Source organism: Uloborus diversus, chromosome 4 (assembly GCF_026930045.1).
Source record: "Uloborus diversus isolate 005 chromosome 4, Udiv.v.3.1, whole genome shotgun sequence".
In the NCBI taxonomy this organism is placed as follows: Eukaryota; Metazoa; Arthropoda; class Arachnida; order Araneae; family Uloboridae; genus Uloborus; species Uloborus diversus.
Window position 1 is genome coordinate 143,904,564 of NC_072734.1, and position 17,400 is coordinate 143,921,963.

The window sequence follows — 17,400 nt, forward strand, 5'->3', positions numbered from 1 at the left end:
TTTTATGAACATAGCATGACATTTTATAAAACAGCAAAATAGAACAAATTAGGAGAAAAAAAAGCAAATGAAGAATTTAAGGCTACATACCTCATGTGAATTTTTTAAACATAAAAAAGGCATTAGGATGATGGATAGTTTGTAACAATGCATTAATAAGAAACAAAGCCAAAAGTTCAAACATTTTTATTCACAAAAAAGTTTACAGCATAAATAGAAAACTACAAATATTTTACACAACTCAACCCTTTATAAAATGTTGCAAAAATAAATAGCTGTCATTATTCACCGATGTTAGATTTTTCAACAAATCTAGATTCAAATTCAATAGAATTTCTCTGCCATAAAGAAATCAACGTAAGTTTACTTTTTTCAAATTCATGTGATATAGCTTAGCATTCCTCAAGATTTTTTGCCTCATGAAACACTATAATTGGCTAAAATTTTCATGTATATGATATTTCCCCCCCTCAAACCTTACTATTGAAAAAAAAAAAAAAGTAAAAAAATTTTTAACATCATTTATCAAAAACAATATTTAAATCTTAAGATAAGCAATTATTATTATTGCTTTTTTAATATTCTTTAAAAAATGTGGACTGGTAAAAAACTGAGGACCAGCCTCAGTTTTCCGTGGCTCGCCACATCAGTGATTCAGGATCTCTGACTAAGTTTATTACATAATACTGCCACAATGTTATGCAAAGCACACTATTATTTAACATATTTAATAGTTTATAACTTGCAAGCAAATTATTTTTCACCAATTCTTATTGTTTATTTTCATAGAAATTTTGATCTGGCCACACACATAATAGTCATCATACTATGACTATTATATATATGGTTTGTATTCAGCACACAATGGTTTTGTACACAACGTTTAAACAGTTCACAACTATTTTCTTCCATTATTGCCAAAAAAAAAAAAAAAAAAAAAAACACTTTTATAAGAAATTAATGATTTTTTCTCTATCTTTCTTATTTTTTACCGAGGAAATTACTTAAGGTATCTTCTTCTCCAATAACTCTATGTAGCTGCTTTTGGTTGAGTTGGTTTTCGAAGATGATGGTAATTGGGAAGAATTTTCGTTAAGAATTCTATCTGCAATGTTTGAGGCTGAAAAGACATAAGGGGATAAAAAAAATCACTACGTAAAACTTTTCAGTTGCTTGATAAAATATTTTCAAGCACCTCATTTACAGTACAAGAAAGAGAGAAACAGTAACCCTTCCTTACATCACACCTTATTCAATTCAATTCAATTTTACTTCAATCAAAGGAATTTAAAAAAAAACATCTGACACATAATATAAAAGATAACAAATTACAGAAACATCAATATATTTTTCCCTGTCAATTTGAAGCTCCCTAATTGAGTACATGGTAGTAAAGGCTGTGACAACAGCCTGACTAGCTTTCACCACTTAGAAAGGAACCTCTTTTAGGGCTAGTTTAAAATGCAAGATAATAATACAAAAACAAATAAATAATCATACAAAGAAAATAGAAACACAATACAAATGATTAAAAAAAAATAGGTCAGAAAGTATTATTATGTCCCTCACTTGAATATATCACATATGTTTTGCCTCCCAAAGAATTATAATTAAAAAAGAAAAAAAAAAAGTTGTTTTACATTGGACATTGTGGAAAAAAAAAATTATATTTCTCAGAAAATGTATTTTTGTCTCTTTTTTAATCAATGAACCAGGGTTGGCAAGTTTTCGCTGGGAGCGGAAAAAAACCATGAAGAAAACCAGTTTTACCGACCGGCAAAAATAGGTTTTTGCCAAAGTGGCAAAAACAGATTTTGTGTTAACAACTTACGGACAGTTTTTTTCCTTTTATATAAAAGTAAATGCATGAAAATTTTTTTATAAAATTTTAATTTAATTATTTCTACAGTTTAAAAAAAATTAAGGTTTAACTTACTTTTAAAGTTATAGAGCATTTTTACTTCTAAATTTTTAAACATTAACGTAAAATTTCAGTTTGTAACACCTAAGACAAGTAATTAATTTATAATGAAAATATAATTAGCTTATTTATTATAGTATTTTTTACAGAATACTAAATATCTATATAAAGTATACTTAATCAAGATACAACTATAAAATAAAAGAAATAAAAGTAATTAAAAAGCAAAATACACATTTCTTTAGATTGAAATATCACTTAAATCATCATAGTCTATACCATCTTCATCAAAACCTATTTGTTGTTTAAGCATGCAATAGCAATAAACTAGTTTCGTGAGAGAAGCAACTGACAAACGGTTTCGTATTTTTGATTGTATAAAAGGAAAATTTGAGAAATATCTCTCTATTGCAGCAGAACTTGCAGGACACATTTGAAGAGTTACACTAGTGTGCAGAAATCTTTAGGTACTGTACTGCATGTAAATGCATTATTTCTTTAGTGAGGAAAAAGTTAATATTTTTCTATATTCAAGTAATTATTCTGTTATTATTTAAATAGCTTAAAAATCTTAGTGGGATGAAAATAAGTGATTAATTAAATATATGTATACATATATATAATTAGAATTCAACCTTTTTAGTAATTTACTAAGCTTAAGTAAACGTTCTTTGTTTTAGCATTGAAGGAATTGGCTCATTCTGAAAAAATTGTTTTAGCAAACATTTAAAATCTTAAGTTTTGCAATCCCAACATTTCTTTTTTTATTTATTTTTCACCTTATAAATTAGAAGTAACATGGTGAGACATAATTAAAATACTAAAGTGCATTATTTATATTATATTGTCACTATTTCTTGATTAACAATATAATGCTACTTTATTTCCAATTAGGTTTTTGCCGTTTTTTCCATTTTTGCCGTTTTTTTCATTTTTGCCATGGTTTTTTCCACTGTAACGGCAAAAATACCTTTTTGCCGGCAAAAAACCCAACCCTGCAATGAACAAAGCTGGTACATTTCCCATGCCAATAATTTGTTGTAATTTAAGCTGCAACTTTCCATTTGTATTCCACTGTAAAACATTCTTTTTTTTTTTGGTAGTTTTAAAAGAAAAATTGATAGACTAATTATTTATTTATTTATTTTTTAAAAATTGCCCCAATATAATAATAAACTAATCTTTTTGCAGGTGCACATGTCATTTGTTTTTCCAATTGAATTACTACTTTCTATGACCTTAGTTATAGCGCATCTTCGAATATATCATGCTTTTTTGTTGTCTCCCGACAACATAATATGATGAGGGATTACTGTACTTTAGAGTTTGTTTCAGTAGATGTAGTGGCACTAGTCAAACCTTGCTTCAATCAAATGGTTCAAATTTTGAATGTAAGAGAAGATCAAGCAGCAATTGTAAGTACGAGTGTATGCATGGCATTTTGGTACTAACTGGATCAATTTCAAGTGCCATCCTATTTTATACTACTGTTACTCAACTGCTAGAAAAGATTACCATACATCTGGCATCATCTCAGACAGTCTTGAGGGTTTTAGTGCCATCCTGGTGGTTGCAGGTCTGGGGATTTGAGAATGCGTTATCCATTTAGGATTTTGATTTTTAAATGTTTGATCTATGTATTGGATATTGCATTTGTAGTGTAGAAGCCCAGACCGGAGCGCCCTAACAACAGACTGTCTTGGGATAGCCGGAGCAGCTGGCGCCACCGGGAATCAACATATCCCACGAGTCTGCGCGACGAGCGGAAAAAGAACCAAGAGAACGAGAATGGAGGGACGCGCTGGAAAGCCGCCCGAATAGTTTTCACTGTGAAGTGCCGTGATTGATAATGTAGAATTGATCTTTGATTTCATAATTGTAAATAGCTGTTGTATATAGGTTCTGGCATTAATTAAAATTTCCTTATGAGTGCTAATTGGAATCGTTCGTTGAGTGACAGGGTCTTTAGTGTCAAGATCAGAACCCATCGGATCCCACAGTATATCTTTCTGACAGACATGCATGTGAAGAAAACCTCGCAACAAGAGTTGATTGAATCTGCACTTGGTCTTCTTTAGATCCATTCACTCATCAGTGATGAACTGTAATCTAATGTGAAATCTGACTGAAGGCATGATCAGCTCTTTTATCAGTTTTTTTGCAACATAGACAAAGTGTTTTGTATTGAGATGGTCTACATGGCATTTACAAGTTCTACTTCCACCTCTTTGCCAATCAAAAAAAAAATAAAAATAAATAAATAAATAAAAAAGTATGGGAGTTACAGGAAATCCCTAAAGTTTGAAGTAAAAGTGGGGGATTTGAAGATAAACTTCAGTTTTGTTTTGAGCATAAGTTTATGGTCACATATTTTTTTATTACTTGCATCTCAGGAGGAAATTAAACCTTATCTGTTGTTTAAAGAAAACATTTTTTGAATTTTTCTTTTTTAAATTTTGATGCTGCAAAATTTACTGCTTTGCAAAATCTACAGCCAAAAGTGATGGCACATACAGAAACCCTTGAAGCAATTTCTGTATTTGACAAAATGCAATGCATATATATGAAATCAGCCATTAGATTGATTGACCAAGGCCATGATTTTCACTCATCTATTTTATAAGCTATTAGATGCATTCATAAAGGATAAAACAAGGCTACTGAAAGTAAAATGAAAAACCTAGAATATTATCATATTTTTTTAAAGAGGGGGTGGGGGAGGGCATAAAAGTGGGCTTCTGCAATTCAACTGCAGAATTTCAGGCATAAATTGCTGTATGCAATAAATATTTGTTCCGCATATATCAGTTTAGGGAAAAAAATCTTCAAATTAATAGAAAAGAGTTATTATGTCAGATACTATATACATTTGATTGTTATTGTTCAAATAAAGAAATCTGTAAGGGAGCAAAATCTAAAAATTTGAAAGATTGAATAAAAATAAAGGCAAATTTTAAATACTGAAATTAGAAAGATAGGACAAATGTTGAAACGAGAAATTAAAAAAAAAAAAGGATGGAAACAGATTACTGAAGCATAACATATTTTTTACCACTATTTTATGCCATTTATTCATGTGATTTTTTCATGATTTAGAGAAACTTAGGTGAAAAAATGAGGGAAAAATATTGTTTCTGTGCAACAGTGCTTGAGTATTCTGTTTTGATGCAAAATGTAGTGCTTAAAATTCTGTAACTTATTGCATTCATAAAAATGAAACCAAATACAACTAGATTAAAAGTAAAATTTAAATCAAATAACAAAAAAGAAATAAAATATACCAAAACAAGAAGAAAAAATGATTGTGATATGAAATGTGTTAAATGCAGAGATGTGCATAAATTATAATAGGCATTTTAAATGTAAACGCATTTTAAAATTGAAACATTTTTATAACACAAAATACTCACTGCTGGCTTTTCAGCTTGGAAACGTCTTTCACAATTGGATCCATAAATAACAGTATTTTCTGTAATAGTTTCATTACATGATATATCGCATTTTGCACCAATAACACAACCAGATGTTAGTTCAGTATAGCGTCCAACTTTGCCTGAAAAATTTCAACAAAAGCATATTTTCAAACATAGAACTAATTATAATGACTAACAAGCTTACAATGAATAGTTTAACTAATGATAATAAAACATAGTTTAGGTAATGTGGAGTAATAATTAAAAATTTTATCATCCTGGAACAATTTCAAAGGAAAGAATTTGGTTTAATTTTCCTTTATACAATGGAGTGGTATTAAAACAATTACATAAAATATAAATGATAACATTTGATGCATGGAATATTTTGCCTGAAACATATGACACCATAAATAAGAAAAACCAACACATTTAGTTTAGTCTCTGGCTGAACATATTTATGCAAACAAATATTCTCCTCTATGAATCGCACTCATTAAGAAACTATATGAACCTAAATGTAATATTGTACCCAATGTCAACTTAAGGTGCGTCAAACTGTAACTAAGTTTTAAATTAAAAAAGGTTTCCTTGTAAGATATTTTTGCCCTAAACACCCATACAAAACTTAATATAAAAACATAGGCATAGAAAGCCAGCATCCATATCAGGGTGTTAGCCGGGTGGGCAGACATATCAAATAAAGTACATTTTCAAATCTTGTAAACCTGATTTCAAATTTTTATTAAAATAAAAAATTTAATCAAATGAAGCAAAATTCAATTGGCTTCATTTAAAAATTAAGTACCGATCATCTTGTTGTGAGGCAGACAGATAAACCAAACACATTTCTCCAACTCATAAACTTACTTCTAAATTTTTATTAAATTAAAAATATCTATATATCCAAGAGATTAAATTATTCTTCTATTTATTTTGATCACTAAAAAAGTAACTTTTATGAGAAAGCAAAACAAAAGAAGAATTTTTTTTTGGCTTTTTCAAAATGACTTTGGCAATGCGTGAAAAAGAATGAGACGTTTAAATCATAGACTAATAATAAGAATAAACCGAGCTTTCTCATTCTTGCTGATGAAGAAAATTGGTTCATAGATGTATCATGTGACTAGTGGAAGGGCTTGGCGAAGACTTAGGCAGCATGGTTGCTAGATGGCAGCATTATCTATAGTTTGGCACTCGACATGTATTTTAAGACAATGTGTTTTCATTAAAAAAAACTTCCAGGTGCAGAGATTGAACTGTTTTTCTTTTAGTTATGCATTATTTTGACATTAGTAATAGTTTTTGATAAGTTTTCGGTAACTTTTATTTCATTTGGAGCAGTCAGCGTTGGCGTGAACGAAATGGCGTAAACGTTTTGCGTTAACGCAAAAATGTACTAATTGGTATCTTAAATTGAAACTGTAGGTAAAAATATTACCGTTTGCTGATTCTTCTTGGTCGTTTGCATCTTTTATTGCTTAGAAAGTTATTAAAATTGACTAAAGAAAATGCACAATACTATCTAAACGAAAAACTCACTATATTAACAAAATATTTACAACTTAGAATAACAAATTTACAAATCGGACTCCATAAAAGATCATTCTTCCGTGTTCCATCAATTCTATTTATTTTATTTCTCGCTGGCGTTGATCGTCTGCTACGATTAACGCCCGCTGTTGCTAGGATATCCACCAGTCACATGGTTTGGTTTATGAGCAGCAAAAGGGTTGCCATAGCTCGGTCTACTCTTATTATTAGTCTATGGTTTAAATGACTTTTTTTTTTATTTGAATATTGCAAATTGATTATGAGTTGAGTTGTAATTTCACAAGAATACTATTTAGTTAAAGAGTGACCTAAAATAAGACGTCATAAACATACTAGGAATAAATTCATAAAATCAAAAACAAACCTTATTTTAATTAAATAAAAATTACCTGAAAACATTTTATAAATAATGAACAGTCAATAAAGAATGTCATGTAGTTAATCTTTTAATTAATACCTAAAAAAAAATTTCAGGCAATTATTGAAGTACTGTCGGCCCTGCTTAAACGAATACTGTCGGTTCCAACACATAATATTCAATAAGCACAGTACTTGATTATGTGGGAAAATTATGGTTACCTTAGGAAACTAATAACACTTGGTCTAAAATGGTAATAACAAATCAGTAGCTATTTAAAAGTAGTAATTTGCTCTGAGTGGTAATACACAGCAAATAAATTGCCCTTATATAGAATAATATAAAAAACTTCAGCAGATAGTAGCTGAATCTTAAATATCTAACAAATATTAATAATATTGATAATGATGATAAAATCTATCAAACATAGAAATACAAAAATAAAACGAGTCTGTAATGTCAATACTATTAAATCTCAGTTTTAAATAGCAATAATAGTGACTTACATTTGGATTCTAGAACATTATTATCACCAATTTTCAAAGATTCTACATCTTGCACTACAGTTAAGGCATGATGAACAAAGAATATAAACATGAATGAAATACTACAGTCTAACTCGCTTGTAATGAGCCCTGATTTAACTAGAACCTGGATTTAGTGAGGAAATCGGAAGTACTTGGTTGGTACAATGCTAAGTCTATGGGAGCATAATTCGCTTTTAACGAGCAAAACCCCGCTTAAAGCAAGCAATATTTTTGTGCTTCTCAAAATTTTTATTGACTTCCAGCTCAGCTTACCCTTTTTTGATAAATTTTCTTTAACTTTCCAAAGTCAACCAAAGTTAGTGATAAATTATAAATCCTGAAAACAAGAGATGACAGCATTTTTTTTTTTTAATTTGTGGAGCAAAGAAACATTTAAAAATCATACAAGTATGTATATGTGTATTCCTCAAAAGCAATGACACAAGAGACATTCACACAGTTCTAAGCAAAGTAACCAACTTCTTTGGTTCTGTTTGGTGAAGAAAAAGAAGGGAGGAAAAAGCAACTATGATGAATTTTTATGTTTTTTTCCTTGGAACTCGTTTTTTACGAGTACTCGGTTATAATGAGCAAATATGAAATGAACAAACATTGCGGTAACTTTGTGCTCATTATAAGCGCGAATACAAATTTGGCGTTGTTTTTTTCTTTTTAAATCTGGTTTATTTGGCCACTGTTGGTAATATTTAGAAAGTAAACTATTGAATCACATTAAAACTGCCAATAATGAGAAAATTACATTAAATTGGAGTAAAAGGATGTCATGTGATGCACACATCATCTCATTTAAAGTGTTTTTGGGTAGTGGCAGGACTATAACATACATTCTGACTTTATACAGAAGATTGGTGAGACTTTATTTAGAGTATGCTGTTCAGTTTTGGTCTCTTACCTCAAGAAAGATATTTCTTTATTGGAAAATGTTCAAAGAAAGGCTACTAGGCAAGTGATCAGATTTAGATTATCATGTCATACTTACAGGAAAGTCAGAGGGGATGTGATTCAGTTGCTTAAATTTATCAAATTGAAAGATGTTAGTGGGTTAACAGGGGTCTGGCCAGAGGAAATTTGGGTCCGTTAACGGACCCTTCACAAAAATCTGATCAACCAAAACGGACCTTTCACAAAATCCCGATCAACCAAAACGGACCTTTCACAAAATCCCGATCAACCAAAACGGACCCTTCACAAAATTCTGATGAACAAAAACGGATCTTTCACAAATTGTTTATTGGAAGAACAAATCTAAAATCAAAATAACGCAGCATATTTCCAACGATAATGTTTGGAACCTTTTTTAAAGTTTAATTAGAGGTATCAACTTATACAAAATCTGCTAATTTTGCAAAAGAAAAAAAAAAAAAAAAGGCGCTCTTGTGACACTCCTGCAAGCGATAAATAACTACTAAGGCCAAATAAATATAATGCTTGTTGTTGGTTTCTATGAAAGAAATTAACAGCTGAAAGTCAGTTTGGATTATAATTTTGCTTATTTGTTTTATGCAGCGGTGTTGTTGCAAACTTCTCTGAAAAAGTTAGTCCTAAGCAACTTTTCTCCCGTAAGCACTTTTCTCAAAGCTCATGATTTAATAAACAATGATATACAGCGAAATGAACTTTGAACTGCAAAGGATAGTAGGGATGGGGGGGGGGGAATGTGACCGCTTCAAATAGGGTTACCAACTTTAAACTTATCGCCACTTAGCGTCTGGCGGGTGCGATGTTTAACTGTTTATCGCTACTTAGCGTCTGGCGGGGCGATGTTTAATTGTTATTTTGGGAGAAAGTTATATGGGTTTGATTTTTCGATGCTAAAAAGGATAATTAATTTTAAATAAACTCTTTTATTCATCGTTTTTTTCTTTAGATGCCTACATTTTGAAAAGCGCAATCTTTTTAGATTCAATATGAGAATCATACTTTATTCTTTTTTCAAGCTAACTTCGCTTTATTAGGATGCAAATAAATGAAAAGTCTCTTTATTTTTGTAACAACGCTTATTTTAAGTTTTTAAAGCGGAATTCCGTTTTCTTTTATGAGTCAAAAATTTAAATGCTGAATCGATGGTTCATTTTTTATTTATTTATTTATTTTTGATTCAACTGTGTCCAGACATTAATGAAATGTTTATCATAGGACTCGAAAGTGCAATTCTAAAATAATTTTATGAGAAATATTTATTTTACAAGCCGTTTTTATACTTTTGATGTTTTCACTTTGAGGATGGCGATCTGTTTGCATCCGCTATGGGAATCTGATTTTTCACATTTTCGATGTTTAGTACGCTTTGTTAAGAGGTAAACAATTAAGATATTTGTTTATTTTTGTAAAAATCATGGAGTTTATAAATTTTAAACGAAATTTTGTGTTTTTTAACAATGTCTTGGTTCAAAAAGTTAAATACTGAACCCCTGCCTGAATTTCTTTATTACAATTATTTTAAATACTATACATATAACATTTCTAGTATAATTTAACATAATGTAGAATGGTAAATAAATATTGATACTTGAGGGGTACCCATCTCCCAAAGAGCGATGCCGCCCTCCCATACTCCAATACTTGAAAAACACGAATGATATTCTCAACAGAAAAGAGGGAAAACACTCAACATTAAGTGTCAATGATGCAGTTTGCGCCATCTCAAAATTCAAAAATTTCGTTTTTACATTTTTTTTTTGCAAAATTTGATTTTTCACAAAATTAATTGATTTTTCACAAAAATAATTGGTTTTTCACAAAAAACGGACCCTGTGAAAAATCCTGGACAGACCCCTGGTTAAATTTTTGCACAGAAAGCAAGACAAGGGATCATTGTTTTAAGTTGTTCAAATCTCTGGCTAATCTGGAAATTAAGAAAAGCTATAACTTTAGTAGAGTTGTGGGCACTTGGAACAGCTTACTGGAAGAGGTGGTTATGAGCAAGGGGGTGGATAGCTTTACGAGGGCCATTGATCTTCATTGGGGACTATTCAACTTACTAAAACCATCCTGTTGCTGGTTGTCACATTTGTATTTGTCTTTATAAAAATTTTATTTATAAAAAAGTCTATTTGCTTGAGAAGAGGAAAGATTACAATTATCATCATCATTATTATTTTCAAAATTCAAAGAATTTCTTATAACTTACAGAGAATGAACAAAAAATAAATGAGAGAACTTTGTATAAAACCAATAATATAAAAACTGTTGTACCAAATAAATAAATAAGTAAAAGATATAAAAAAGGATACAGGCACCAACTTCAAAAACATTATTTGCTCCTATCACCATAACAGTTTGTGCGTCAGGGTTTGCATTTTCTTTGTTGCTAAAATTGAAAAAAAAATCTAGTTATTCAGAAATGACAGCATAACGTACCACAAAAGTAACCAAAAGTATTGACAACTGATAACATTCAAATGAAAATGCCCTTAGGGGGCTAACAAAGTCATCTAATTGATTTCAGTGTTTTTTTTTCTTTTAACAAAGGTAGAATGTCTAAATCTTATATCTTATAATATGATTCAATATAAAGATTTTATACTACAGATCTGTACGACTTTAAACTTTTATTTAAAAAAGAAATGTCTGCACAAAATGTTTTGCAGATATGGATAGAAAAATTTAAAAAAGTTTTTCTACTCTTAGTTTTTTGTCAAATAGAGGTACGTGCCACATAACGACTGATTTATCGAAAACAGCATTCCCAGAGATGAAAGTTTCATGAACTAAATGTCCCATTACCAGGTATTTGAACTTGCATGAAAAGAGTTCTAAAGGTTTATGGCGTAATCTGTGTATCGTGGATTTCGCCAAATTTATCTCTAGGACACAATTTGGATTGATTCCTAAGAAATTCCTTTTCCATTTTGCAAAAGTATTTCCCATACCAGTTCAGCACACCTGGTATGGGAATGTTTGGCAAAGTGAAATAGTTACAATGACTGAGATTTGTCAAAATGAACTTTCTTTTAAATTCCAATTTTGTGTTGCTGAATCAAGTGACATGCAAAAAACTTTTTCAAGAATAGGTCATTTTCAAAAGAGTGATTTGACGTGTGATGCATTACTATCTATCTCCCCTTAAACCAAACTGAGTAAGCCTTTTAGTTCTTTTAGTGGCATATCTAGCATGGTTGACATCCAAGGCGATAATTTGGGGTGTCCCCCCTACAAATACAAAAGAAGAAAAAAAATATGTAAACATGAAATATACAATTTTCAGAAATAACTATTTGTGTTGTAACGAAATTTTAAGTGGGCTAATGTACAAAACACAAATAGTAACGGAAATGTGGGGGGCGGGGTCCAAAATTTTTAAACTTGTAGGTCTAAAAATGCATTTTTGCTTCATATTTTTGAAAAACTTGCAATTCCATTTTGTGTGTCACTCCTAGACGGGTGACAGCCGTGGCGAACCACCCCCTGTAGTGATGCCATTGGTTGTTTTCCCCATGTTTTTAAAACCTTTCTTCAGTTGATAAATACATTTTTTAAAAATAATAATTTAAAGTTGCATGACCTTTTTGAGACAATCCATACATTAAAATGTAGTAAATGAAATATATCATATCTTTGATTAAATGTTTTAAGATAAAAATATCCTATAGGCACAAAAATTACTTCTTGCTTCAGTTGGTTATTAGTTTTTGAAATTTAATAGCTTTTCTTTTTTCAAATTAAACAAATACCAGTACATAAACCAAACAATATAATAGGCACAGGAAGGAAGAAAAGGACAATCTGGTTATCTGATGGTTGACAGATGAACCCTGATGTTGCTACTACCCCAATGCTAAATGTCTTGGTGGTCAAGATTTCTACCTGGTCATAGAAATGGGATCTAGTCATTTCAACCTCCAAAAGAAAGTACTTTTTCTCTGTGTATTACTTTCACAGGAACTTTAGAACATCTATTTTTTGAACAAAAAGCAGTTTCCCTATAACTAAAAACCCTATACAACTGGGCATTAAAACTGAAGCACAGTAACTAAATAAATACATAAGTTTATTTTCTCATATATTCAGTATTCAGTTGAATATTTAGTTGGATTTTTAACCTAATGTTTGGTATTCGTTAAATATCTTATTCGGTGCATCCCTAATTAAAGTAAAATATAAAAATGATGTGAATAATTTGTATGTGTATAAAACATAATTATTCGTACATAGTTCACACAGCAATTAATAATTCCAATATTTTTAAAGAAAGCAAATATGTAATAAATTACACAATATGAAACCTTACACATTTAATATCTGAACTTGTTCCTCTATTAAATTATTTTCTCCAATAATTATTGGGCCTGCTTCAGCTACAATTCGAGCTTTTGGATGTATAACAGTTCTACTACCTGAAATATAAAACAAATAGAAATACATAAATAAGTAAGGCAAACATAATCTCACATTGAACAAAAATAATCTTTACTTCAATATAATACATTATTTAGGTAAATAATTCAACTGTTTCATGAACACATCATTTGCATTCAAAAAACACAGGGGACATTAATTTTAGAAGACTAAACATTTATTATGTTGAAACTTATGAAGACAATATTTAATGCATGGAAATTTTGTTTTAAATTTGTGCTTACTTTTAAATATGTACTTTTAACAAAAATGATTTTTTTTTTACATTTGGCTCTGCATGTTTAGCATCAAACCCTAATTGAATTCTGTCAAGTGAATTCTGTCCAAGAAATTTTGAATATTCCACTTCTACAGAAAAGGAATGGCTGCATATTTGACATTGAGCAAATCAATGTTTGTTACATCCAGATCCCATAGAAGGGATCACTAAGTAACCAAAGGTAGCATAAAGCTGCATTTTGGAAAGGGACTTTTACTTTGAAAGATCCTCATAGACCGACATTTTGTGTCAAAAAATGACATTTAGGTACCCCCTTCCCATAAATGACCGCCTCCAGAATCAGAAGCTCGATCCACCTTTGATTACATCCTTATAAACCAGTGCTGTGATTGTAAGCTATATTCCTCCCCTAAAGTTCTTTTAGTTCATAATTATTTGTAGTTTCTTTATATTTGCAGTAAAGAAAAAATTTTGACAGCATTTTTTCAAACCAAGAACCTGGAGTATGTTGGTCACAAGTTTTAGAAAATCTGCAAAAAAAAAAAAATTTTTGAGAATTTGAAAAAGTAATACTCTAGTATTAGCAACAGTGAAGTTAATGACTCAAGTTGTGTTGATTCTTGAGAAAACTCAAATGGGTCTGGCTCTGCCATTGACAGCATAAAATTAGAGATTGGTCAATTTAATATATTATATTGCTCTTTGAACTTCATTCTAAATACAAAACAACATAAGTTATGAATAATATTGGATAGTATTTATCATTAAAATTATAACAGCAGAATGCAAACCAATCGGCCTTGGGACACTTTAAAATTTGGATAAAAAGTTCATAAAAAGTTATTGGATTGAATATTTTCAAAAAAATCTGGGATAATGAGAAATATTCAATGAAACTCATGGAAGAGAATCAAACTGATTATCTAAAGTTTTGATGAAATAAAAAAATGATAAGTAGAAAACTGAACCAATGTAAACCCCTCCACCCAGCAAAAAACAGAGGATTGAAGGAAAAAAATGAGACAAAATTTTAAGTTTTAAATTCATTATATAAAATTTATTAAGCTTATAAATTCTCTAAATTTTAACCATACCTATAAATAACTGCAAGTATTTTAGCACTTGTTTAGTTCATGTTTTGCAAAAAAAGAAAAAAAAAAAGAGAATTTTGCAACAAGAGGTTGACTCTTAGAAATGCCTAAAAAATTATTTTTACAGATATGTCATAAAGTTGGATGTCAAAGAGAGATTTCAAAATTCCTTTTTTTTAAAAGTCTGCTACAGGTTGACTCATAGAAATATTATATATATATATATATATATATATATATATATATATATATATATATATATATATATATAAACAAAAAACAACCATTTAGTAACTAAAAGAAAGAGAAAAGGAATATAGAAATTCGTGTTTGGACATCCAACTTATGCTAAAAGTGCCGATAACTTTATACCCAAAAGTTAAAATATTTAAACTTTGAGTATTACTTAATGCATGTACTTTTCAACTTACCAATAGAAATCTCTCCACGCAATTCACACTCCTTACAAATGACAGCTCCAGGAGCAATAACTACTCTAAAGGGAAAAAATTTACACAGTCAAAACAAGTAAATAGTAAAAACAATCTAACAAAAAGAAAAAAAAAATCATATACAACAGAAAATATTTAGAGCTAAAAACATTTTTACTTTGAATCTGTTAGATCTTAAGATAGCCAGAGTTCATAAGATTGCTCTCTTTAAGAAATTGCAAAAAATAAATTCTTCAGCTTTAGAAGAGAAAAAATATTTCATTTTTCAAAGATTTAGACCAGTGGAGTAGTGCAGTAAAAAAGGTGAGGACACATTTGAAGCTAGACCATAAATAAAATAATGTTAAGTTTCAACACTTTTTAAAAAATTATACAGTAGAGAATGATGTTTCCCCTCAACTATACTAACCGACTTAAATCTTGTGTACTCAGGTGTGTTTGTCAGGGTTGGCAAGGTTTTGGACACTACGGTAAAAACCATGGTAAAAACCCTGGTTTTTACTGTCCTGTCCATAACCCTAGTGTCCAAAACTGTCCAAAACTATATTTTAAGAAAAATAGTATTGTGTGAGAAAACATCAAAAAACAGCATAAAATGTATCAAAGTAATGTTTTATATTGAACATTTATTCAATGAGAACATTCAACTTACTTATGCAGCTGATTTTAATCTAGTTGCATAGGAGTTGAATTCTTGATAAAAATTTCAATTTTTATGCATAAGTTTATTTATTTTTGATAATAGGAACAAAATTTCTCTATGTTTATGCGTGTGTGCAAATGAAAGCAGGGTTGGCAAGGTTTTTACCATCCTGTTCAAAACCCTTGTGTCCGAAAATGTCCAAAACTATTTCGTGAGAAAATATGAAAAACAGAACAAAAAGTGTCAAAATTATTTTATTGACTATTTAATATATTTATTCAATGTGAACATTCAGGTATAAATATATATGTAACTTATTTATGCAGCTGATTTTAATCTAGTTAAGTAGAAATTAAATTCTTCATTAAAAATTTCAATTTGTATGCAGGAGTTTTTTTTTTGCATAAACTAAATTTTTTGACATTTATGCATGTGTGCAAAAGAAAGTGTTCAAAATATAGTGCAATAATTGACTTAAATGCAATAAATTACAATTTTTTTAAGTTACAGAATGTATATTAAAAACGTAAACTAAAAAAGAATAGCACAAGTTTTATAATATAAGTGTTGAATCATTAATTTCTTGTTCTTTAATCTAAGATTTAAAAAATGATTTTTGTTAAAAAATCATGTAAAACTTATTTGCAAAAACCATTTAAAAAATTTAGCTGTTTTCTTGCACCTAAATATTGTACATTTAATAATATTTCTTTGCGTTATGAATGGAACTGAAATTAGTTGTCTTGGTAGTGTTGAATTTCCTTTCAAAACTCTACCAACTGTTAAATAAGTTTTTGTGAAAAAGTTATTGGCAATTTTTTTTAAGTAAAATGTTTTTTAAATGAACATTTTGAAGAAAAATATTATCAAATATCTACTGATTAATTAAACCTCATTAATATCTTTATTTATGCATCATGAATATTGCAGTGAAAACAAATTGATTAGATTACACCCCTTTAACTTAACATAGTTTTGGACAGTTTAAGGCAGTTTCGGACACTTTTGGACAGTTTTAGACAGTTTTGGACGGTAAAAACCACCTGTCCTGTCCTTAACCAGTTTTGGACAGTCCAAAACCCAACCCTGGTGTTTGTACAAGATGAAAGTTTATTAAACAACCAAAAATGATTTAAATTTCATAAAATACGGAAGAATAATCGGTTTGCAGGAAAAAGTACAACAATTTTAACGAGAAAACATACAGAAGAACGGTTCAAAATAAATAAACATCTTACTTAGATTTTGATGACATTTGTGATGTTTTTTACGTATATTGGATAATCAAACACACGAAAACTCAATCAATTTGTGAGTCAACCATTTATTAACAGTTTAGGTAAATTGTTTCCAAATTAAATCCCAATGTACACCCTAAATAATTCTAAAACTCCATTTAAAAATATTACTTTTAACTTTGTATTAGGATCTGGAAGCCATTAAAAATATAAACAAACTGACAAACGGTTATATCCCGACTGCGATACTTCTATAGCTGTGACGTCATATTTATAAACAGATAAAGTGAGGAGATGGGAGTTGCATGCTGCCATCTAGTAGCTAATTATGCAAACACTCAATACTTAATTTGCCAGCGGAACTAATTTTATTGTTTTCGTCAGACCCATCATTTCAAACTTTTCCTATGAGAGAGGCAGGGTTGCCAGATTTAAGAACAGTAAATACGGGACAGGCAGTAGCGTAGCCTGGGGGGGGGGGGGAGGTCCAGGCCCTATCCGAAATGATTAAGTGTAAATATATGACTGAAGAAAAAATGCATTGTGTTGAAAACAAGCATTTTACTCAAGTAAAAAAATGGAACAAGAAAAAATATGCATAAAT

General features: G+C 29.9%; 1 protein-coding gene across 1 annotated transcript; it reads right to left on the bottom strand.

The window, feature by feature from the left end:
• Positions 1 to 211: 211 nt before the first annotated feature.
• Positions 212 to 16,997, bottom strand: LOC129219736 (dynactin subunit 6-like). Its single transcript, XM_054854026.1, has 7 exons — positions 16,797 to 16,997; positions 14,895 to 14,959; positions 13,025 to 13,130; positions 11,028 to 11,104; positions 7,753 to 7,800; positions 5,332 to 5,474; positions 212 to 1,120 (listed from the first exon to the last, which is right to left on the bottom strand). The coding sequence occupies exons 1-7, from the start codon at positions 16,811 to 16,813 to the stop codon at positions 1,031 to 1,033; spliced, it is 546 nt and encodes a 181-aa protein (XP_054710001.1). The 5' UTR covers positions 16,814 to 16,997; the 3' UTR covers positions 212 to 1,030.
• Between the last annotated feature and the right edge of the window lie 403 nt (positions 16,998 to 17,400).